This window comes from Dendrobates tinctorius, unplaced genomic scaffold (genome assembly GCF_039654945.1).
Source record: "Dendrobates tinctorius isolate UK_male_01 unplaced genomic scaffold, ASM3965494v1 ptg000143l, whole genome shotgun sequence".
Taxonomy (NCBI): Eukaryota; Metazoa; Chordata; class Amphibia; order Anura; family Dendrobatidae; genus Dendrobates; species Dendrobates tinctorius.
Window position 1 is genome coordinate 4,096,301 of NW_027361810.1, and position 25,135 is coordinate 4,121,435.

General features: G+C 42.8%; 1 protein-coding gene across 1 annotated transcript in view; it reads left to right on the top strand.

The window, feature by feature from the left end:
• CNTNAP5 (contactin associated protein family member 5) overlaps positions 1-25,135 on the top strand; it is a 237,229-nt gene that overhangs the window by 152,686 nt on the left and 59,408 nt on the right. The window contains exons 9-12 of the mRNA XM_073545332.1: positions 8,258-8,407; positions 12,944-13,115; positions 22,033-22,139; positions 23,121-23,240. Of these exons, the coding sequence (XP_073401433.1) occupies positions 8,258-8,407; positions 12,944-13,115; positions 22,033-22,139; positions 23,121-23,240 (549 nt within the window). The remainder of the gene's footprint in view (positions 1-8,257; positions 8,408-12,943; positions 13,116-22,032; positions 22,140-23,120; positions 23,241-25,135) is intronic.

Genomic DNA, 25,135 nt, shown 5'->3' on the forward strand with positions numbered 1-25,135 from the left:
TATCCTCCTCGGTTACCGAATCATAACAGGTGACCTAACACATGCTTTATGTTTAGCATTATCTTGTTTCATGCTCATGAGCTTTATTCTCTTATTTCTGGGTCGGGCAGAGGGACCACCGATCTTCTGTCTGTCCTCTGCTGCAGATGTGATGTCTGTATGGAGCATCCTCGCTGATATTGTGTTAGGACAGTTTCACATGTCAGTGTCTCCGGTACGTGTAGTGACCGTTTTCTCACGTACTGGAGACACTGACACACGTAGACACATTCGAATGAATGTGTCTATGCAGATGTCAGCGTGTTTTCACGGACCGTGTGTCCGTGTGCAAAACACGCTGCCATGTCCGTTTTTGTGCAACAGCACGGATCACACGGACCCATACAAGTCAATGTGTCCGTGTAAACACGTACCGCACACGGATGCTGTCCGTGTGCTGTTCGTGTGCGATCCGTGTGCGTTTTTAAAAGTCAAAGGGTTAACATTGAAAATAATTTTTCAAAAACACGGACAGCACACGGATGGTACACACGGACATACAGATAGCACACGGATGACCTCCGTATGCACACGGACAGCTCCGGTACCTCCGTATGCACACGGACAGCTCCGGTACCGGTTTTTCCGGTACCGGAATTATCTGGACGTGTGAAACCGCCCTTACATGAAGTTTGTGGCAATCACTGGACACTTCTTCTTTTGGATCTGGTTTAGGTTCACAATATATTTGGGGCCTGAATCTTCATTTGCTATTTTTTATGTCACTTTTCTTTTTTTAATGGTGTTTTTGTTGCCATTTTTTCCTCCAGCACTCCATTCAAGAACTTTGCGCAAAGTCCAAAATTATCGTTATTTTTCTCTTAACTGGCTTTACAGCTTTTTAGCAAGAAAAGTCGCAAAATGTTGCAAAAATAGTGACAAAATCACACCGGGGTGGGGGGTCACATTTAATGAGTTTTTCTAAAGCATTTGGAAAAGTAATGTGAAAATCAGACAACTAATCAAAAAAGACAAGTTGAAAAAAGGCGCAAATCATTTGATGAATTTGTCATAAATCAAAAAGTCACTAATTGAGAGGAATTGGAGCCCAAAAGCCGTCAGAGATGTGATGATGGATGAGGCCATCGTTTATAGTCTCATTAACCAAGTGCTGGGCATGAAGACAGATAGACCATGGGGACAGAGAAGGCTCCGAGCGCCGGCTGCTCCTCAGCCTTCACGTGACGTCATACCTTGCACAAAGACCTTATAGGAAGAACCCAGTGGAGACGGATCGTCCTCCTGATCTAGTTCACCAATCTTTGCTTATGAGGGTTCTGCATAAAATCCTGTTTATTATAATTATACACAATGTATCCATGAAGCAGATGCAAATATACCAGCAAATTAAGCAGCTTTGCAACTGTACTGGGTGTAGAAAGTCTTGTGCCGTTTTATGTATGCAGCTCCTGTGCAGACCAATGTGTCTGAGGGTTATTATAGGACATTGTAGACGTGCAGGACTCGGCTCCTTCTTCTCTATAACACACAGGCATGAAGAAGAGTGAAATGTTACCTGAGCTTTATTTATCATCCGTATCCATGGAAACACAGAAAGATTGAACGTGTCTTCAGAATTTTCCCCTTGATACCTCAGATTTCAGTTTATGCTGCAGTCACATAATCTTCAGCAGTTTGTTACAAAATGTTGAAGGAATGATTGATTGTAATGCATTTACCAATATCAAGCCAGTTTACAAGAAATCTGACGCCTGTTTTTCCCTCCACTATTTGAGAGTAGCATAATATAGGGGCAAAGACCCTGATTCCAGTGATGTGTCACTTGCTGAACGGATTACTTCAGTTTTATAAAATGCCTGTTTAATCTGCTGTAGATTTACAAGATCTCTGTGTAAGCTGTGTTTAACACCGACCACACCTGTGTGGACTGTGCATAGGCAGAAAGTTGCCAATCAGTGGTGTGGGCAGGATATACATGGCTCATGAATATGAAGGGCTACATGGAAGAAAGGGATACTAATCCTCTAGTGATCATCTCCTGCTGTGACAAGTAATATGCAATTCATACTATAATACTGCCCCTATGTACAGGAATACAACTACTATAATACTGCTCCTATGTACAAGAATATAACTACTATAATACTGCTCCTATGTACAAGAATATAACTACTATAATACTGCCCCTATGTACAAGAATATAACTACTATAATACTGCCCCTATGTACAAGAATATAACTACTATAATACTGCCCCCTATGTACAAGAATATAACTACTATAATACTGCCCCCTATGTACAAGAATATAACTACTATAATACTGCTCCTATGTACAAGAATATAACTACTATAATACTGCTCCTATGTACAAGAATATAACAACTATAATACTGCTCCTATGTACAAGAATATAACAACTATAATACTGCCCCTATGTACAAGAATATAACTACTATAATACTGCCCCCTATGTACAAGAATATAACTACTATAATACTGCTCCTATGTACAAGAATATAACTACTATAATACTGCCCCCTATGTACAAGAATATAACTACTATAATACTGCCCCCTATGTACAAGAATATAACTACTATAATACTGCTCCTATGTACAAGAATATAACTACTATAATACTGCTCCTATGTACAAGAATATAACAACTATAATACTGCTCCTATGTACAAGAATATAACAACTATAATACTGCCCCTATGTACAAGAATATAACAACTATAATACTGCCCCTATGTACAAGAATATAACTACTATAATACTGCTCCTATGTACAAGAATATAACAACTATAATACTGCTCCTATGTACAAGAATATAACAACTATAATACTGCCCCTATGTACAAGAATATAACTACTATAATACTGCCCCTATGTACAAGAATATAACTACTATAATACTGCTCCTATGTACAAGAATATAACTACTATAATACTGCTCCTATGTACAAGAATATAACAACTATAATACTGCTCCTGTGTACAAGAATATAACAACTATAATACTGCTCCTATGTACAAGAATATAACTACTATAATACTGCCCCTATGTACAAGAATATAACTACTATAATACTGCCCCTATGTACAAGAATATAACTACTATAATACTGCCCCCTATATACAAGAATATAACTACTATAATACTGCTCCTATGTACAAGAATATAACTACCATAATACTGCCCCTATGTACAAGAATATAACTACTATAATACTGCTCCTATGTACAAGAATATAACAACTATAATACTGCCCCTATGTACAAGAATATAACAACTATAATACTGCTCCTATGTACAAGAATATAACAACTATAATACTGCTCCTATGTACAAGAATATAACTACTATAATACTGCCCCTATGTACAAGAATATAACAACTATAATACTGCCCCTATGTACAAGAATATAACTACTATAATACTGCCCCTATGTACAAGAATATAACTACTATAATACTGCTCCTATGTACAAGAATATAACTACTGTAATACTGCTCCTATGTACAAGAATATAACTACTATAATACTGCCCCTATGTACAAGAATATAACTAATATAATACTGCCCCTATGTACAAGAATATAACTACTATAATACTGCCCCTATGTACAAGAATATAACAACTATAATACTGCTCCTATATACAAGAATATAACTACTATAATACTGCCCCTATGTACAAGAATATAACTACTATAATACTGCTCCTATATACAAGAATATAACTACTATAATACTGTCGCTATGTACAAGAATATAACTACTATAATACTGCTCCTATGTACAAGAATATAACTACTATAATACTGCCCCTATGTACAAGAATATAACAACTATAATACTGCTCCTATGTACAAGAATATAACAACTATAATACTGCTCCTATGTACAAGAATATAACTACTATAATACTGCCCCTATGTACAAGAATATAACTACTATAATACTGCCCCTATGTACAAGAATATAACTACTATAATACTGCCCCTATGTACAAGAATATAACTACTATAATACTGCCCCTATGTACAAGAATATAACTACTATAATACTGCTCCTATGTACAAGAATATAACTACTATAATACTGCTCCTATGTACAAGAATATAACTACTGTAATACTGCTCCTATGTACAAGAATATAATTACTATAATACTGTCCCTATGTACAAGAATATAACTACTATAATACTGCCCCTATGTACAAGAATATAACAACTATAATACTGCTCCTATATACAAGAATATAACTACTATAATACTGCCCCTATGTACAAGAATATAACTACTATAATACTGCTCCTATGTACAAGAATATAACTACTGTAATACTGCTCCTATGTACAAGAATATAACTACTATAATACTGCCCCTATGTACAAGAATATAACTAATATAATACTGCCCCTATGTACAAGAATATAACTACTATAATACTGCCCCTATGTACAAGAATATAACAACTATAATACTGCTCCTATATACAAGAATATAACTACTATAATACTGCCCCTATGTACAAGAATATAACTACTATAATACTGCTCCTATATACAAGAATATAACTACTATAATACTGTCGCTATGTACAAGAATATAACTACTATAATACTGCTCCTATGTACAAGAATATAACTACTATAATACTGCCCCTATGTACAAGAATATAACAACTATAATACTGCTCCTATGTACAAGAATATAACAACTATAATACTGCTCCTATGTACAAGAATATAACTACTATAATACTGCCCCTATGTACAAGAATATAACTACTATAATACTGCCCCTATGTACAAGAATATAACTACTATAATACTGCCCCTATGTACAAGAATATAACTACTATAATACTGCCCCTATGTACAAGAATATAACTACTATAATACTGCTCCTATGTACAAGAATATAACTACTATAATACTGCTCCTATGTACAAGAATATAACTACTGTAATACTGCTCCTATGTACAAGAATATAATTACTATAATACTGTCCCTATGTACAAGAATATAACTACTATAATACTGCCCCTATGTACAAGAATATAACAACTATAATACTGCTCCTATATACAAGAATATAACTACTATAATACTGCCCCTATGTACAAGAATATAACTACTATAATACTGCTCCTATATACAAGAATATAACTACTATAATACTGTCGCTATGTACAAGAATATAACTACTATAATACTGCTCCTATGTACAAGAATATAACTACTATAATACTGCCCCTATGTACAAGAATATAACTACTATAATACTGCTCCTATGTACAAGAATATAACTACTATAATACTGCCCCTATGTACAAGAATATAACTACTATAATACTGCCTCCTATGTACAAGAATATAACTACTATAATACTGCCTCCTATGTACAAGAATATAACTACTATAATACTGCTCCTATGTACAAGAATATAACTACTATAATACTGCTCCTATGTACAAGAATATAACTACTATAATACTGCCCCTATACACAAAAATATAACTACTATAATACTGCCCCTATGTACAAGAAAATAACTACTATAATACTGCCCATGTGTATAAGAATATAACTACTCCTAGGATATGTTCCCACGGTAAGTAAACGCTACGGGTTGGACGCTGCGTACTTGCGCAGCGTCCAACCTGCAGCGTCCAGATGTTACAGCATAGTGGATGGGATTTGATGAAATCCCATGCCCACTATGCGTGCACCGGCACCCGCGGCTTCCCTGAGGAGACAGACATGTGGCGCATCTTTCCAGACTGCAGCATGTCTATCCGTCTTGCGGAGATGCTCCATCTCCGCAAGATAAATATCACAGTGCAATGTATTGTATGCGGTGATTCCGCACGGCTCAATGAACAGATGCGGACTCACTTGTGTTGAAAAGCCGACAGCGGACATGTTCTGTGCCCTAAACGCTGCCTACTACTGGACGTTGGACTTGTCCTCATAGTCTTTTCTTTCTGTGTTTTGCCCCTTATGGTTGTCAGTGTTACACCGATATTCTTTGTACTTAGTAACAATAAAGCACACCGTGAGCGCCCTCTAGGGGCTGCTGCCAATGTCAAGAATTCATCCTGTTTCTGTAGATTTTGAAGCAACTTGGCCGCACATCAATATAAACAGGTAACTTGTTATCGTCTAGAATAAATCTAATATTATCTTAACAGGGACTGGGCAGCTAGAGAAGCACAAGCAGCATTTTCGTGACTTTACAAGCTGTGTTATTATCCAGAAGCAGGCGACATATGATGGTGATATCTCGCGGCTGCTCCCAGGGCTCCGGTTGGTATTTCAGATATTGACAATCACAATAGGGGCCTCGCGCTAATTGGTTTCAAAGTGATGGATTCAGGGCTGAGAGGATAATAGCAACTTTGTATCATAAAAGGAATCAATATTAAAAATAGAAATCCTAGAAAAAAAAGATGTCGAGGCCCTTGCATATGGCTAGGTGTGGTAAAATCTACCATCTGCAATGATTCCCTCATGGGGAAAAGTCCTATATGTCAACGACTGTTGTAAAAGGTCCAACGGTGCGGATCGTGTCTGGTTAGTGATGAATTTGTTTCAGGACAGATTGACTGTATGTTCTACGTGGATACATGGATTAACCCTGTATTACAGTTCCCTCTTCATCTTTTCCATGTATTGTTAGAGTCTTGTAATCTCCATAAACATTGTAACAAAATGATTTCTACTTTGTATCAGTTAATGACTTTGCTCTCCACCTATTCTCGGATACTTAGTGACGAGGCCATTTTTCATATGTGACCAGTGTAACTTTACGTGGCAATCACTCTGCAATGTTTCACCATATCCCAGTCATTTTGAGCATATTTTTTCGTGACACATTATACCTTATGTTAGTGGTAAATTTAGGGCGATTATGTTATGTGTTTATTTATGAAAAGATCAGAAATTTGACAATTTTTTTTTTTTTAATTAGCACTTTTAAAACTGTGAATATTTATCCCTTTACTCCAGATAGTCATGCCACACAAGATAACTAGTAAATGACATTTCCCTAACGTCTACCGCACATCAGCGCCATTTGTCAAATATCCTTGCTTTTTGTTTGGATGCTAGAAGGGTTAAACATTTTCCAGTTTTTCAAGGAACTTTACAAAACGTAATTTTCAGGGATCTATTAAATTTTAAAGTGACTTTGAATAGAAAGTGATACCATTTTGATACCATTTTGATTAACCCTTCCGGCGCTTTTCAGGAATTAATGCAAAATGGAATGACAGGAAATTAAAAATTATGTTTTGACCACTAAAATGTCGATAAGTCCTGAACCGGCCGCTATAGCCGGCAGACTCTAAGGCCATTATTTGTTCGTAAGTTACAATGACAGCCACCAGGACCACACAATCACGATCTCAGGGGGCAAATGTGGTTAAAAAGGTAGCCCCACACATTCTGTTAACCATTTGGATGCCATAGTCACTATTGACAGCAGGATCTAAGGGGTTAAACAGCCGTAATCGACGCCAACACTGACCGCGGCTGGTGCAGCAGGGTGTCGGCTGTAGAGGATCCGCTCACAGCTGCTGCATTTTCACCTTTCATTCTCTTACGTCTCAGGTCAGTAAAAAGACAAATGAGTGGTCACTAAAGGGTTAACATTCGACCCGACCCCTTTCTTTGTCTTTAGCATTTGATCTTCTGACAGTTGCCTGCTGTTACTGTAAAGAATCCTTCTTTATAATTTACGCTTCCTAAACAGCGCTATACTTTGTGAGTTTTTAGTGGAGGTTTACATCATCAGATACTCGCGGATGTTTTTATATGACATAAATATGAAGATAGAAATATGTTACACGACACAAGGACAGGTCGCAGCTCCACATAGGAGTCACTACAGAGGGCTGAGCGGCCGGGACCATGTTTATCCCTGACTCTTCAGATACAGAGGTTATGACAAGTGACTGGCATCACAGGGGAGTCCTCCTGTGCATGATTACAGGCCGTCTACCATTGGAGTAGTCAGATACTCGGGTTATTAAATAGAAAGTTATGAACAAAAAGAAACAATCAATGCCTGAGAAACAGGGAGAATCAGGGCAGATCAGAGGACACAGGACGTACTGGAAAGTGGCGAGACCTCAGACACGAGCGCTCTAATATTTCACCTCTCTGTCTTTACTCATCTTCTGCTCATATTCACAGTTAATAAAACCTTCAGGAATAATTTACGATTCATTTTCTAGGCAGTGATTTGAATGACGGTTTATGGCACTCAGTCGCCATCAATGCGAGAAGACATCGCATCTCGCTGACTCTGGATAATGGGGCCGCTTCCTCCGTCCGTGCCACCCTCCCAGTGCAGATCTCTACTGGGCACCAGTATTTCTTTGGAGGTGAGATTTTCAGTTCTGATAGAGATGAATGGGTGCATAGACAGATGTTATTAAGGTTATCGACTAAAGTGTAACATCAGGCTACAAAACAAATCTGCCTCCATGCCTGTCTCCTTATGTGCAGTCTCTTCCTGCTATATAATCAGTATGCAGTCTATTTTTCCTGTGCAGTCACTACTTGCAATCTCTCATGTGCAGTCACTGTGTGTAGTCTCATCCCCCTGTGCACTTACTATGTGTTTCTCATCCTTTCCTCCTGTTCAGTTAGTATGTGCAATCTATTCTTCTGCAATCACTGTTTGCAGTCACTATGTGAAGTTTCAGCTTCTTGTGCAGTCTCATCCTCCTGGACAGTCAGATGGTATCGTGAGAGCCAGCAGCTGCGACCGGCTGTAAAAAGGTTACTGTTGCTCACAGGCATCGACTGATGAGATTACTACTCTCATCGTCCTATACCTGCTCTCGCTGATAGCAGCCAGAGCGGGCGAGGCTGATGAAAGTATTCATCAGTCAGCGCCTGTGCTGTAAATGAAAAAATATTAAAAAGAAATTACATGAGTTCTCTTCTATTTTTGATAACCAGCACAGGCAAAACTGCCAGCTGCAGGCTGCAGTCCTCAGCTGTTAGTTTTATATTTGCTGGTTATCAAGAATAGAGGGGTCCCCACGCTTTTTTTAAAGTGATTTAAATAAATACATTTTTTTTTTAAATGGCATGAAGTCCCTCCACATTTTTGACAACCAGCCAAGCTAAAGTAAACAGCTTGGAGATGGTATTCTCAGACTAGGTAGGGCCCATGGATATTGGCTCTCCTGAGCTTAAAAATAACAGCCCTCAGCCACCCCAGAAAAGGCACATGTATTAGATACTTCAATTCTGGCATTTTGCCTGGCTCTTCCCACTTGTCCTGGTGTGGTGGCAAGTGGGGTAAAAGGTTTGGGGTTGATGTCAGCTATTTTATGGCTGCTGACATCAAGCCCACAAGTTAGTAATGGAGAGGCTTCTATAAAACATCCCATTACTAACCCCATAGTAAGATTGTAATAAAAAGCAAAGTATACTCACCTTACACTTATTCCATTGAAGCCCATGTCCCCTGTAAAAGACAAAAAAACAATAAAACACCATATTCCTCACCTGTCCGACGTTAATCCATTAATGAGCCATGTCCCATGATGATCCAGATTATTTGGATAGCGGTCTCATCAGTGTTGCGACTGCTATCCCCGCCAGCCAGAATATACTGAGACAGGAGCATGATCATGCCCCTGCAGTGTGCAGCGAGGACATGAGAAAGTTCACCTATTCCTTACCTGTCCGCCGAGAAGATAAAATAATCCACTTGTCGGGTCTAGCTCTGCTACATCTAGATGACAGGCTGCATTGTTGCATGATGCAATTATACAGCCTGTCATCCAGCAGAGACACTGAGCAGCATGTGCTACTGCTGCTCAGTATCTCGCAGTGAACTCCTATGGCCTTACTGATGTCATTGTGAGCGGGCTGCAATTTTAAAGCTGGTGGGGGACAATATCCATGGCCCATTACCAGCCTAGGAATACCAGCCCCTAGCTGTCTGCTTTAGCTTGACTGGTGGTCAAAAATGGGGGGACCCCATGACATTTTTTAAAATCATTTGTTTTAATAATTTACAAAAAATTGCATGGCACCCCTGTATTCTTGATAACCAGCCATGATAAAGCTGACAGCTTGGGGCTGCAGCCCGCAACTGTAGTTTTTGCCTGCGCTGGTTATCAAAAATAGAAGTGACCCCAAATCATTTATATTTTATTTATTTATTTATAGCAAGCATATGGATACTCTCACCATCCTTGCCTCCTCTTGCTTCTATCAGCAAGAACAGATGTAGGATGATGATAGTAGTACTCTAAGGCTATGTGCACACGCTGCGGATTGGTCTGCGGATTTGTATCTGCAGAGCCGCAGGTAAAATGACCTGCGGTTTTGCCTGCGGATTGGCTTGCGGTTTTCCCCTGCGGTTTATCACCTCTACAATGGAGGAGATGGTAAACCGCAGCAGAATCCGCAGACAGAATTGACATGTCATTTCTTTCTGCGGATTCAAAACCACAGCTTAATCTGCAGCATGCGCACAGCGGATTGTAAATCACATAGACTAACATGCTACTGTACACTGTCTGCAGAACTGCCAAAACCGCAGCGGATCCGCAGCAAAAACCGCAGCGCGTGCACATAGCCTAATTAGTTGACGCCTGTAACTGGTGGTAACCTTTTTACCACCGCTCACAGCTGGTGGCTCACTTGCTGTTATCTGACAGCGTGGGAACTGCAGCCCTCTGACGGCGGTAATGATCTTACTTTCGATCAGAGCCAGTGTTTGCTGGGCTGTCATACAGAAGACAGCGTGCAAGCAACGGATGTTCAGGCCCCTAATTCCTCTGAATCTGAAGGGGATCCAGGCTCGGGTTTGCGTTTGAGTATAATGATCAGCAGAATCCACCGGACCCGAACATCCACTGGTTCACCCATCACTACTCCTGTGTAGTCACTGTGTGCAGTCTCATCCTCCTGTGCAGTCACTGTGTGCAGTCTCATCCCCCTGTGTAGTCACTGTGTGCAGTCTCACCCTCCTGTGTAGTCACTGTGTGCAGTCTCCTCCTCCTGTGTAGTCACTGTGTGCAGTCTCCTCCTCCTGTGCAGTCACTGTGTGCAGTCTCCTCCTCCTGTGCAGTCACTGTGTGCAGTCACTGTGTGCAGTCTCCTCCTCCTGTGCAGTCACTGTGTGCAGTCTCCTCCTCCTGTGCAGTCACTGTGTGCAGTCTCATCCCCGTGTGCAGTCTCATCCTCCTGTGTAGTCACTGTGTGCAGTCTCATCCTCCTGTGTAGTCACTGTGTGCAGTCTCATCCTCCTGTGCAGTCTCCTCCTCCTGTGCAGTCACTGTGTGCAGTCTCCTCCTCCTGTGCAGTCACTGTGTGTAGTCTCCTCCTGTGCAGTCACTGTGTGCAGACTCATCCTCCTGTGCAGTCTCATCCTCCTGTGCAGTCACTGTGTGCAGTCTCATCCTCCTGTGCAGTCACTATGTGCAGACTCATCCTCCTGTGCAGACTCATCCTCCTGTGCAGTCTCCTCCTCCTGTGCAGTCACTATGTGCAGTCTCCTCCTCCTGTGCAGTCACTGTGTGCAGACTCCTCCTGTGCAGTCACTGTGTGCAGTCTCCTCCTCCTGTGCAGTCACTGTGCGCAGTCTCATCCTCCTGTGCAGTCACTGTGCGCAGTCTCATCCTCCTGTGCAGTCACTGTGCGCAGTCTCATCCTCCTGTGCAGTCACTGTGCGCAGTCTCCTCCTCCTGTGCAGTCACTGTGTGCAGTCTCCTCCTCCTGTGCAGTCACTGTGTGCAGTCTCCTCCTCCTGTGCAGTCACTGTGTGCAGTCTCCTCCTCCTGTGCAGTCACTGTGCGCAGTCTCCTCCTCCTGTGCAGTCACTGTGTGCAGTCTCCTCCTCCTGTGCAGTCACTGTGTGCAGTCTCCTCCTCCTGTGCAGTCACTGTGCGCAGTCTCCTCCTCATGTGCAGTCACTGTGCGCAGTCTCCTCCTCATGTGCAGTCACTGTGCGCAGTCTCCTCCTCCTGTGCAGTCACTGTGCGCAGTCTCATCCTCCTGTGCAGTCACTGTGCGCAGTCTCCTCCTCCTGTGCAGTCACTGTGCGCAGTCTCCTCCTCCTGTGCAGTCACTGTGCGCAGTCTCCTCCTCCTGTGCAGTCACTGTGTGCAGTCTCCTCCTCCTGTGCAGTCACTGTGTGCAGTCTCATCCTCCTGTGCAGTCACTGTGTGCAGACTCATCCTCCTGTGCAGTCACTGTGTGCAGTCTCCTCCTCCTGTGTAGTCACTGTGTGCAGTCTCCTCCTCCTGTGCAGTCACTGTGCGCAGTCTCCTCCTCCTGTGCAGTCACTGTGCGCAGTCTCATCCTCCTGTGCAGTCACTGTGTGCAGTCTCCTCCTCCTGTGCAGTCACTGTGTGCAGTCTCCTCCTCCTGTGCAGTCACTGTGTGCAGTCTCCTCCTCCTGTGCAGTCACTGTGTGCAGTCTCCTCCTCCTGTGCAGTCACTGTGTGCAGTCTCCTCCTCCTGTGCAGTCACTGTGTGCAGTCTCCTCCTCCTGTGCAGTCACTGTGTGCAGTCTCCTCCTCCTGTGTAGTCACTGTGTGCAGTCTCCTCCTCCTGTGCAGTCACTGTGTGCAGTCTCCTCCTCCTGTGCAGTCACTGTGTGCAGTCTCCTCCTCCTGTGCAGTCACTGTGTGCAGTCTCCTCCTCCTGTGCAGTCACTGTGCGCAGTCTGTTTCTCAGTGAAGAGACAATGTTTGAACATTTAATAAACCTTTGAGGAATGATAATCTGTAATTCCTTTTCTGAGACCGGAGCTTCTGCTGTGTTGTGATAAAGCTTGTGTGATATAGGAAATGTGGGGAATATTGGGAAATCGGGGACATTCGTCAATAGCTCATGTAAAATAACTGCATTACCCAAGATGTGCTGAGTCTTTGTCTCTGGCTGAGCAGGTTGTCCGGATCCGCTGGCCGATTCCTCCTGCACAAATCCCATTTCTTCATTTCAAGGATGCATGAGGCTCATATTTATTGATAATCAGCCCAAGGACCTGATCTCGGTGCAGCGCGGAGCCCTGGGGAACTTCTCCGATCTGCAGATCGACATGTGCGCCATTAAGGACAGGTAATTCCTTTTGTCACTGGTGTTCTGGTATTTTATAATAAATAAGTATATCAGTAAGCAGAATATATAGGAGACCTTATACAATGGATATAAAGTCTATACTCCCTGTTGAAATGTTAGTTTTCTGTCATTTAAAAAAATCCTACCAAGAAGAAACATTTCATGTGTGGACACCCTCTTACAATTGGGGCATGGTTGTGTTCAGATTTAGCCGATCACATTTCCCCCCATGTTACATAGTAGTCAGTGCTCGGCCACCGTCATTTACAGGGACTCTGATTAACACCATAGAAAGCGTCGCTGTTCTAGGAGGATTTTTCTGACGTTCCCTGGTCTGTGAACAGCTGACAACACAGCAAAGGATCTGATTGTGGGATTTTATCAGTCAGAAGAAGGGACAAAAGCATTTGTGCGCTATTACATACCATGGACTTTGTGAAGACATTACAAAGAAGGGGCTAAAATTTGGCACAGCAGTGACATTATGTAGAACTGGACATTCCTCAAAAATTGATGAAAAGACCAGAAGAAAATGTGTGGTAGTGGTGGCCAAGAGGCCGACAGCAACATTAAAGGAGCTGCAGGAATTTCTGGCCAGTCCTGGTTGTGTCCTGCATGTTAAAAAGAATACGGGAGATTATTGTAAGTCCGGCCTGTGGGATTGAGGGCAAGATGGAAACTTTTCTTACAAAGAAGATCACCCAAGCCTGGCTATCTTTTGCCTAAACCTCCATCAAGTCTGCAAAGAAATAAAACATGTTATGTCTGATGAGATCAAGGGTGACTTTTTGGCCATAATTTCTGAAGGGGCCAAGACGATACTGCGCATCACAAGAAGATCACCATCCCCACAGTGAGGCATGGTGGAGGCAGCATTTAGGGCTGTTCTTTAGCCAAAATGGAGGAAATTTTGAACAGTAACAAATATCAGTCAATTTTACATCATAGCCTTCAAGCCTCTGCTAAAAAGCTGAAGATAAGGAGGAATTTAACCTTTTAGCACGACATCAATCCTAAGTGACTACCAAATCAGCAAAAGAATGGAAGATGGAAGTTCAGGAATGGCCCAGACCTGAGCCAAAGGGGCAATCTGTGGTGACCTGAAGAAGGTGCTGTACGCTGGAGATGCCCCCTCAATCTGTCAGATGTGGAGCTACTTCAAGGAGGAGCCGGAAAAAAAATCACCAATTCCAGATGTGACGCGCTGATAGACCCCGACCCTAAAAGACTGAACGCTGCCACAGATTCACAGGGAATTCAATGATGTATTAGTGTAAGGTTGTGAAGATTTATGCAACCACAATATTTTTGTTCTTCCTTTTTTTCCAGCTGAAAAGATTTTACTTTGTTTCTCACTGGATTTGTACAGATTACGGGCGACATGAAAGGAGGGAAAATGTCTGAAATGATTCTTCTTGGAAGGATGATTTTGCCTAACAAAAACCTGGGATTTTAGCAGAGGTGTGTAGACTTTTATAGCCATTGTACACATAAATGGAGAATACGTAGAGTTCCATATGATTGCAGCTGTGCGTTGTATCCAGGCAGCGATTAGATACAGCGTCGGTCTCTTCTTAGTGCTCTGTGTATGGAGGACATAAGTTTGTGGTTGTGGGCAGAAGTTGGGTCCATGTTCTTCATGTTCGGGTGATGTTCCTCTAGACGTTTCCATGGATTTAGGGGACCTAATAACGCAGGCGTTCAGTGCGCGCTGTCGCTTATCTGCACATTTAGAAGGTTCCTATTTGCAGATTAATAAATGCAGAATTTGCTGAAGTGTCGACAGGACCATTCCTGCGAGGTATAAGGGGGCACAATCACACCTGCCATGCACCAGCTCCGAACAAGTCACTGAATGGAACTTAATTAGCGAATTTGTGAATTTCCAGCTCCGGATGAATAAACCTCTGATTGGAGCTTTTCTGTGAATGGTGAAATCCTGAAGGAAAGAAATAAACAGCGCAGTTAAATCAATGAAAAGAAGGATTAGAGCGGATTCACGGGCGGACATTTATGTTGGTGTCGCAGATCTATTATTGGACTTCATGGTAAATCACAAGCGGCTGCTGACAATTCAAGGAAGGATTTTATGAAACGTACAACTAGTAAGATATGAGCGCCCACAGCTGTGACCTAGTACGACACCAGCGTGGGGGCCACAGGGGCCCATCTATACCTCCTGCAGACCAGGGGGCCCAGCTTGGACCCTGCCAGAATCTGCCAGTGCATGGCACCCTTTCCTCCTCCACCAAACGTCTTTTGAGCCTCCTCCGACATCACAGGATGTCGCTGATTTCCGGAGATTTCTCTTTTCTCTCTGTCTATCCTGAAGGAAGTGAGTGAGGAATAATTCAGAGGGGAAAGAAAAAATAATGATCAGAAATCATCATCTGTGCTCCCGGCCTCCGTTTTGGCAGTGTGTGTGAAGGGGGCACTAAAGTGCGGTTGAGCTATTTTGCCTCCTCAGTAAGGGGGATATTTCAGAAATGCGGTCAGACACCGGGCCTCCATCCGAGCCTCCATCCGGGGACTTGTGCTTGTTATGTTTTCATTGCTTTCTCCTACTGGACAGTATTAAATGCCTCATTGTAGTGAACGGAGCCATCAGACTCTAACAATCCGATTATGTTACATGTGTCAGTAATGCCGGTCATCATGTATTCTTCGCAGAGAACAGTATTCCAATGTTTGTCAAGTATAAATAGCAATTTTTCAGCCGCCTTCTTCCTCTTCCTTTTTTTTCTTTTTCCTTTCTCTTCTTCTTGCCCTTCTTCTTTTTTCTTCTTTCTAGTCTTTTTCTTACCTCTTACTCATCCTCTTCATTTTCCTCTTCTTATTTGTTCTTCTTCTTCTTCTTCTTCTTCTTCTTCTTCTTCTTCTTCTTCTTCTTCTTCTTCTTCTTCTTCTTCTTCTTCCTCTTCTTCCTCTTCTTCTTCCTCTTCTTCCTCTTCTTCTTCTTCTTCTTCTTCCTCTTCTTCCTCTTGTTCCTCCTCTTCTTCTTCCTCTTCTTCCTCTTGTTCCTCCTCTTCTTCTTCCTCTTCTTCCTCTTGTTCCTCCTCTTCTTCTTCCTCTTCTTCCTCTTGTTCCTCCTCTTCTTCTTCCTCTTCTTCCTCTTGTTCCTCCTCTTCTTCTTCCTCTTCTTCCTCTTGTTCCTCCTCTTCTTCTACTTCTTCCTCTTCTTCATCATGACTTGCTATTGCTTAGATGCTTCTCCGACATGTCTACTAATCATTATAGCGAGGTGACGGTAAACAGATGTCGGATTCAGCAGAAAGCAAATTTCCGGAGGATTTTCCAGGAAACAGAATAGTTTTGGTCATTTGGGGATTTGACCGCTGTTCGGCAAAATTCAATTTCTGATCCACAGTGTGAACATCTAGTAGAATAAAAGGGACGCGGAAAGTAACAGTTAAACCTTATTACACCTCCCGTGCTTTTTCTCTGATCTCTCTCTGAGAGTGCCGAGCTTCCATATAACGCCATCGTACATGGAGGGGGCATTACTGGAAAATCGGAGAGTATCTTCCATTACTCCAGAACATGCAGAAGTCGGTCCGTCTGGGAGATACATAGACGTCTGCCATGTAATCAGATTTTTGGGGCTGTTCTCTCAGTGTTGAGCCCCCCAGATCCCATCCGTCAGTTTTACGTCACCCAAACTCGCCGCCGATGTCATAATTGTAGGTTTCATTGCTTTTCCCAATATTATTTTTAGAAAGAGTCCAAGATGCACAATAAAATTACCAGAAGTTGTAACTTTCTTGCCGTCAGCGTGTAATAAATGAAGGTTTAGGTGTAATGACCACTGTGTCCGCTAGGGGGCGCTGTGTGGATGTCCCAAGAGAGAGGATGAATGGCAGAACCATGAATGACCGGTATGTATCTCAAGGTGGCCTTGAGATGGAGACTTATGCGTGTGTTGAGCAGCAGTGACACTGCTGAGATGCTGTGTCAATGTGGCAGGGAGAAGTCTCCAGGTATCTAGGGAGATGGGTGAGCCTAGTTACCTACAAACCCACCCAGGGGGTGTGTTTAGTACACTATAGTAAAAGACTGTGAGTGTGTGAAGGACCTGTGATGAGGCCATAGCCATGTCACCCGGTGAGCATGGCTGCGGACCATATATGGTGGCTAGGGTAGGTCACAAGGGGTGAATGCAGGGACCCGATTGGTCCATTTGGAAGGTCTCATGCAAAGAGATGTGTGTCTTCCTAACAGCACGTGTGAACGCCGTGTTAATGGCTGCAAGTGTCTGACAGTTCCCAGGGAGAGGGAATGAACGTCTGCAGTATGGATGAAGCAGCCATGAGGTAAAAGCCTTGACGGGTGAGATAACGCTGAGGCTGAAGAGCCTGCGCCATGGACATTTGCATAACCTGTGTGAGTACAGGATAACCAGAGTGAAGCTCTCTAATGGACGCTAAGCTGGTGTATATAGCTGCTGTGGGTTTATGATGGAAGAATAAACCGCATGGACTATGTTATGGTTTATGAAAACCAGGTGCTGGATGTGTTTTATTCGCTGCCAAACGAGTGATCCCGTAAATGAATGACAGCGCTACCTCACAGTGTCTAATTATCGCATGGTGGAACGTGGCGAGTAAGAATAATATTTATTTTTATATAGCGCTAACATATTCCGCAGCGCTTTACAGTTTTGCACATATTATCATCACTGTCCCCGATGGGGCTCACAATCTAAGTTCCCTTTCAGTATGTCTTTGGAATGTGGGAGGAAACCGGAGTACCCGGACATTCATCCACTCAATTCCGACTTTTATTTCCCATTGACTTGCATTGGGGTCGGGTTTCGGACGAAACTCCGACTTTTTTTTCCCCTAGTCGGACGAGTTTCATCTGACTCAAATTTTGTTTCATGAAACCCGATCCGACCAAAGTCGCTCAACTCTAGGGTTTACCTAAATTCATCATTTGAGACTTTTCAAAATGTGCAATTCTTTGTGCAATCTCGCTCCTGTGTTTTACCAGAGAGTAAAATCTGGATAATTGTATTTTTAATTGAAAACTAACATGCAATATTTTAAAGAATCTAAAATGGAGCAAAAAAGGTAAAAGCCAAATAGGAACATCTTTGATTTTGTGAAAAATGTATCATCCAGTGCGTGCCAGTTTGAAGAATTTGTGTCAGGAACACCGCACTACACTCGCTCACTGAGCCAGTGCGCGTGTCCCGAGTACAAAAACAGTGCTCAAAGATACCTACGGAGTGGGACAGCAGCGGGTGACAATGCGTGCTTCAAATTATCAGGACCTGAAGCATGTGACTGCTGGGGGCGTGGCCTAAGCTTCACAGAGCTCGGAGCTGCAGGGAAACTCCTAGAAAGGTAACTACAGGACAAGTTACCAAGGGGCATAGACAGAGACAGAAACCAGATCAAGCTGGGGTCAAAGCACGAGATAGCAGGACAGTACCAAAGGGTTAGTCAGGACGTAGCAATAGATCAGAAAACCAGAACGGGCAATGGACGGTACAATAGGGACAAACTGTAACGGAGTAACGATAGCCAAGCCAGGAGGTCAGAACCGGAGAAGACGATAGTACCAAAACGAGAGACGGAGTTCAGAGTGAGGGAACAAGCCGGGTCATACACGGGAATCAAACAAGCAATGCAGAGTACACGCACACCAGGGGGGTCAGACACACAGCCAGAATAACAGTATAGCTGACAGAGAATGCTAGTCTGGAGTGAGTATAAATACCCCTCCCAGATCCAAAGGGAGGCCGGCAAAAGTTAACCCTGTGAGAACAGGACATTAACCATGTCCTAACCATGACAATTTAATGCAAAAGAAAATGGCAAGTACTCCCACGAGACAAAAAAGAAAAATGATCTAAAGATTAAAAAAAATATATGTAAATGATGAATCTGGAGCCGTGGTCTGCTTAGATTATTTAGGCTGAGTTCACACGTGGCGTCTTTTCGCGTTTCCGCGACGGTTTTAACCGCGCGATTTTGCAGCGAAAACGTGAAAAATAAGCATCCCATGCATTCCTATGGGATTCCGCAATGCTGTGCTGATGCTGCGGTTTTTACCGCGGCGGAATCGCTTTGCGGTAAAAACCGCAGCATGCTCATTATTTTGCGGAATCGCGGCGATCCCGCACCCATAGGAATGCATTGTTCCGCTAACTTCACGCATGTGGCTGTGCACACCATGCAAAAAGTAAGCAGAACATTTGTGGATGGTACCCACGGTCCGGAGGAGAGGAGACTGTCCTCCGGGCTTTGGGTACCATATCCCTGTAAAAAATAGAACTTAAAATAAAAAATATTGTTATTCTCACCCTCCGACGTCCCGCGCCGTCTTCCCAGTAATCCTTTGCGAAAATGCCCGCGATGGCGTCCGTTCTCGCGGGATCGCGAAGTGTCGCAGTCATTCGCGCGACGTCGGAGGGTGAGAATAACACCATTTTTTATTTTTTTTTACTTTTTATCTTTTACTACTGATGCTGCATAGGCAGCCTCAGTAGTTAAAAAGTTGGTCGCACTTGTCAAACACTATGTTTGACGAGTGTGACCAACCTGTCAATCAGTTCCCCAAGCGATGCTACAGATCGCTTGGAAAACGCTAGCATTTTGCAAGCTAATTAAGCTTGCAAAATGCTAGTTTTTCCGTGGGAAAATCGCGGGAATTTAAAATGCGATTTTCCCGCGGAATGGAACTCCGGGATTCTCACGGTAATTTCCGCGAGAGTTCCGGTACGTGTGAACTCAGCCTTAGAGACATGAAAATGTTGTGGGGGCTCCAGGATCTTCTGTTCTGGGGGGTTAGAAGCGTTTCTGTGCCCCACAGCTCCTGACAGAGACTCTAGATGTAGCTTTAGTGGTGCAGAGTTAGCAGTCGCCCCTGGTATAAGGTCCTAAAGGCCTCCATTCATCATTGCCTGTGTGCTTGCTTTTTGTCTAGTTTTGAGTGCTTTACGCCATTATTTTCCTTGCACCCAATTATTTATTCTATTTCTGCCTGTTTTTTAGTCTGTCTTATATCTGCTCACCTGTTTGGTTTTTTTTCTGCTTGAGGGAAAAGTTTAACGAATCCAGATGTTTTTGCCTAATTCATCAATTCCAACTTTTTAAAAAGTTGTAAAATTTGGCGCAACTCCACTCCATCCCTTCTGGTGTTTTTTTTTTTTTTTTGAGTATCCCAGTATATTGGTGCAATTTTTACACCATTTTGCAAAATGTGCAACTTTCAATACAGAAAAAAATACCATTTTTATGCTAAATTCATTAATTGCATGCAACATTTTGAAGAATTTGGTGCCAAAAACAGAAACTAATGCTACAAGACAAGAAAGGAAATAATGAATCGGGGCCAAAGACTTTCCCACCTACAAAGCACCAGTGATAAAAGTAGCACATGGAAGGTTCGGGTCCTAATTTCGCATTGGGGCTTAGAATTTTCAATCTCACGTCTTTGCCCCTCATACTTTTGAAAGCAATAGTAGAAAACACCTCCGGCACTCCAAAAAAGATATTTCTTGGGCATGTTCCATGTAACAAGAGAATCTTTATTTACAGCCGATATATGACATGGACAAGACAATATTTCCGACGTTTCGGCTCTCAGGCCTTTATCAAGGATGTCTATAAACAAATCAATATAATAGAAAATAAATAAATAAACACAAATAAACTGAAGCATATCACTTCTATGCAAAAATATTGTAAATATTCTTAAAAAACCAAGGGTTGTTAGAGTGAACAATATTTACATTATTATGTCATTTTGTACTCTTGAATAATACATTTTGTTGTAAAGGTGGTTACATCCTTTATTATTTTATGATATGTAGATCTTGTGACATAACATGGATTTTTTTGCATAGAAGTGATATGCTTCAGTTTATTTATTTTTTTTTTTTTTATTGATTTGTTTATAGACATCCTTGATAAAGGCCTGAGAGCCCAAACTGTCGGAAATGTTGTCTTGTCCATGTCCTATATCGGCTGTAAATAAAGATTCTCTTGTTACATGGAATATTCCCAAGAAATACGGTATCTTTTTTTGGAGTGCCGGAAGTGTTTTCTACTATTGTATATTGTTTTTCCTTCTGAGCACCTACACTCATTGAATTGAGTGCAGAAGCTTCTTACTACCTCTACTATACTTTTGAAAGCAGTCATCCATGAGAGGACGAGTCTTGCACAGTATGTAGTGGACCATTGGACATTTTTGGCCATCGACATGCCCAATTTGCAGACTATGCCATTCCTTGCCTGTTCTCTACCTATTCCACACGCATTTTGTATCCAGTTCTCGCCTTCCCTGACATTCTGGGCCAAAAGAAACTTTCCAGAACCATTAATTTCCAGAAGGTTTTGTTGGGACATTGGAGACTCTTCCAGGAGTCTAAGAGTTCTCCTCATTTTCCATGTTTATCTGGGATGTCCCAGGGAACTTTGGCAGCTTTGTCCTCTAATTACGTGGCGTATTTAGTGATCATATATCCATTCACTTTCCCCATAACCTGGTATTATTCACTGGCCAAACATTGGATCATGAAAGTGACGACGAGTCTCAGAGAGGCACAAACCAAACCATTGTAGTCCAGAAATCACTTTGTAATGCCAATGATCACGAGACATCCGGCAGTCCCATCCATTTCTCCATGACGTTTGATACTTTAGCGGCGTTGGACAATATCCATTAGTCCCTGAGTTGGATCCGAGTTTCGCTCTTGTGTGACTTTAGGTTTGTAATTCAGCGGCTCCGGCTCATCACTCTCCAGAGAAGACACCAGGTGAAATTATTGATTTTCTCGGATCTTTCAGTCTCTCCGCAGCGAATCACCTGTCATGACGCCATCATCATCATCATATGGATTCATTGTTACATGTAGATTCTGAACGGCGACACAAATCAGACTCTGTGGACTTCATGTTTCCTGCAGATGTCTGCCCAATCCCTGCGAGCACGGAGGAGAATGTTCTCAGACATGGAGCACGCTGCACTGCGACTGTGGGAACGGGGGCTACGCGGACGCCACGTGCCATAGCTGTAAGTAGTCCTGCACCTCTATATAATGGGCTAGGGGGAGTTAATGGTGGTTATTAGTCCTATCTGATACTATTGTCAAGTACAAACCTCCAGGAATAGAGAAGTGACGTCGACTCGGCATATTAGAATATAAATGTGGTTAAGAACATTGTGTAGATTTCTGACCACCGGGGAAACCGATAAATCCCTGAGGATTTTATAGAGACTGACACAAAACATGGAGGAAGAGTTTCATTTCCTCAATGGCAGTCTGCACGGTGTCCATTACTGGAAGTAACATATGAAAAGGTCACTGGTAAATGTCTTGATGATCTTCACTCTTTTGGCACCTCCTGACTCTCCGTAATCCAAAAAACGTGCCAATCACAAAAAACCTCAGATTCTGGTGAATGTAAAAGTTTGGTTAAAGTCCAGTAGAATTTATACATCTCCTATAGATTCGCTCATCTCCAGCGTATCTCCTGAAAATGAGCGTGCGGATACTTGGACATGGACTGTTACCAATGAGCTGGATGCTTGTGCCCCAGGTCCAGGATTTGTTAGGACTGAGCGGTGATTATTCTCCATGTTGGCAGGAGGAGTGTGTATGGTGAAATACATCAAATGGTCACGATCAAGGTGGTGACTATCGTAGAGAGTCCCGCTGGCTACACCTGATCCCCGGCAATACTCACACGAGGGGCGAACTACCAGGATACTTTCTGATAAGACGTAGCATATGACTGCTTTATCTAAAGTTTTATGGCTTTGGCCTGTACATGGCTGCACTCAATATAAAGTTTTCTCTCGTCGTTTCACTTAATTTTTAGTTCTCACTTGTGCCAGAGATGAACCTTCTAGAATCCTGACTTTCTCTTCCTATGGGCCCAAATCAATGTATCACATCAGATCCATGTAGACAGAAAAGATAAAAAAAAATGGCAAATTGTGATAAAAAGTAACAAGTTTGGTTCTTTCCTTTTCTTCTTTGTTCCTTCCCAGCATTGTATGAACCATCCTGCGAAGCCTACAGACACAAGGGCTACCCGTCTGATTACTACTACATCGACTTGGATGGAAGTGGGCCTCTTGGACCTGTCCGTGTTTACTGTAACATAACCGGTAAGAATCGCGGCCGTTCGGTCGGATTTACCATTTCACATCTCTTCCTTATTAATGTCACGGGGCAGTAAGGGGAAACAGGAGACGAGGAACCAGGGCCCCTGAACTGCCCCTAAGACTAAGGGGGTGCCCTGACTCTCCTTAACTTGGGGGTACACTTAATGGTAGTGAGGCCCAAGTCTCCGACCTGTCCCTATCTCCTGTTCAGCCTTGAGCTAAACACCCAACCCCCTCCCCAGGAGGTGAGACAGGGAATAAAGTAAACTGCACCAAAAACCAGGGAAAGGGTAATAGACACCTCGCGCTTAAATAAACTGCAAGACAAGACTTAGCTTGCTCTGCGGCAAAGCTCCAGGATAGCAGAGTCAACCACTTGAAAACAGCAGACAACTGAAGATCCACAGAACTCTGTCAGCTCCTGAACTCCAGCTTGGTTGGTCTCCAAAGAGAAACAATATCACCAACAGTGAGTTGGTGCACCTGGTGAGCTTATGTAGGAAGGTGGGAGTGGTTTCCGCCTGCATAGATAATTAATCACAATGCAGTAACACCAGCGGCCACCGGGGGAAAAAACTCACCAGAGGACCAACTAATGATGCAGTAACAAAAGCGGCCACCGGGGGCAAAAACTAATATTAACCCCCGATGGCCTGAAAGGAAAAAAGTTTTAATATGAGAGCCCGGATCTGCCACAGAACCAAAAATGGATTGTGACAGTTGGATTGTGACAATTAAAGGGACTCGAGCTAATGGAAGCCGCAGGAGCCCAATATCCGCAGTCAGGATGATCGGCTCAGGGCTTTTTAGTAGAGATGAGTGAATTGAAGGCGCCTCAAATTTCACTAAGGATTCAGATTCCTCTGAATACAAATTTTGTGTGAATTGCTTTTTTGCGAATTTTGCAAAATGACAGCCCTGCCCCAGTCCGGTTCACCGCCAGCGACAAGTAGGCACAAAGTGCATCACCCAAACTCTACCCAGCACTTGGCGCTGCGCACTTTTGTGGTGGCCCAGGAATTTACAGGAACTGGAGGCTTTTTGCCAAGAAGAGTGGGCAGCTTTACCATCTAAGAAAATAAAGAACCTCATCCACAACTACCATAAAAGACTTCAAGCTGTCATTGATGTTAGAGGGGGCAATACACGATATTAAGAAATGGGGTGTGTGAGCTGTTGATCGGGGTCATTTGGATGTTTTGGGTTGTCATTATGATTTAAAAAGAGAAAACACAGTAGTCTGAGAATAAATGGCTTCACCCAACCACTAACCATGAGTGGAGGAAAAGTTTTGGTGTTATCATTCATATTCTGTGGAAAAAGGCCAAGAAAGCAAAAGTTCTGCTGGGGTGTGTAAACCTTTGAGCACAACTGTGTATTGCTGTGTATCCTTCACAACTCTCCCCTTCACCGAGGTCATTTGTTACATTGTGAACGTGTCACATCTAACCCGATCTGTGAGGATTGTGACTTTTATGCTAAATGACGTCCATTTGTCATCTGCCTCTGCGCCGTTCCTGCGTCTCTTCTCTGCAGCATTAACCTTAGACTTTTCAGCTGCAATCCCAGCTGCATTATGTCTATATATTCCCTCCAGGGAAATTCAGCTCCTGATAGTGACCAGGAGGTGAGGAAGTTACAAGGGAGCTGAAATCATGGAGCTGCTGAGCCGCGCTGATGACGGCTGCAGCCAAGGATTAATATGTAGCTGCAGGGAGAAGATCACATGTGGGAAATTCCTGCGTGACCTGATGTGGAGACGAGTCCGTTCTGCCACAGATAATTATGACCCTGTGCAAGAACTGCGACAAAGTACAGGAAGTCCTTCATTATATTAAGTCACAGAAAGCTAGAGAGATGGGTAAAAAAAATCTGAGAAACGTCAAAGTTTAGTGCAA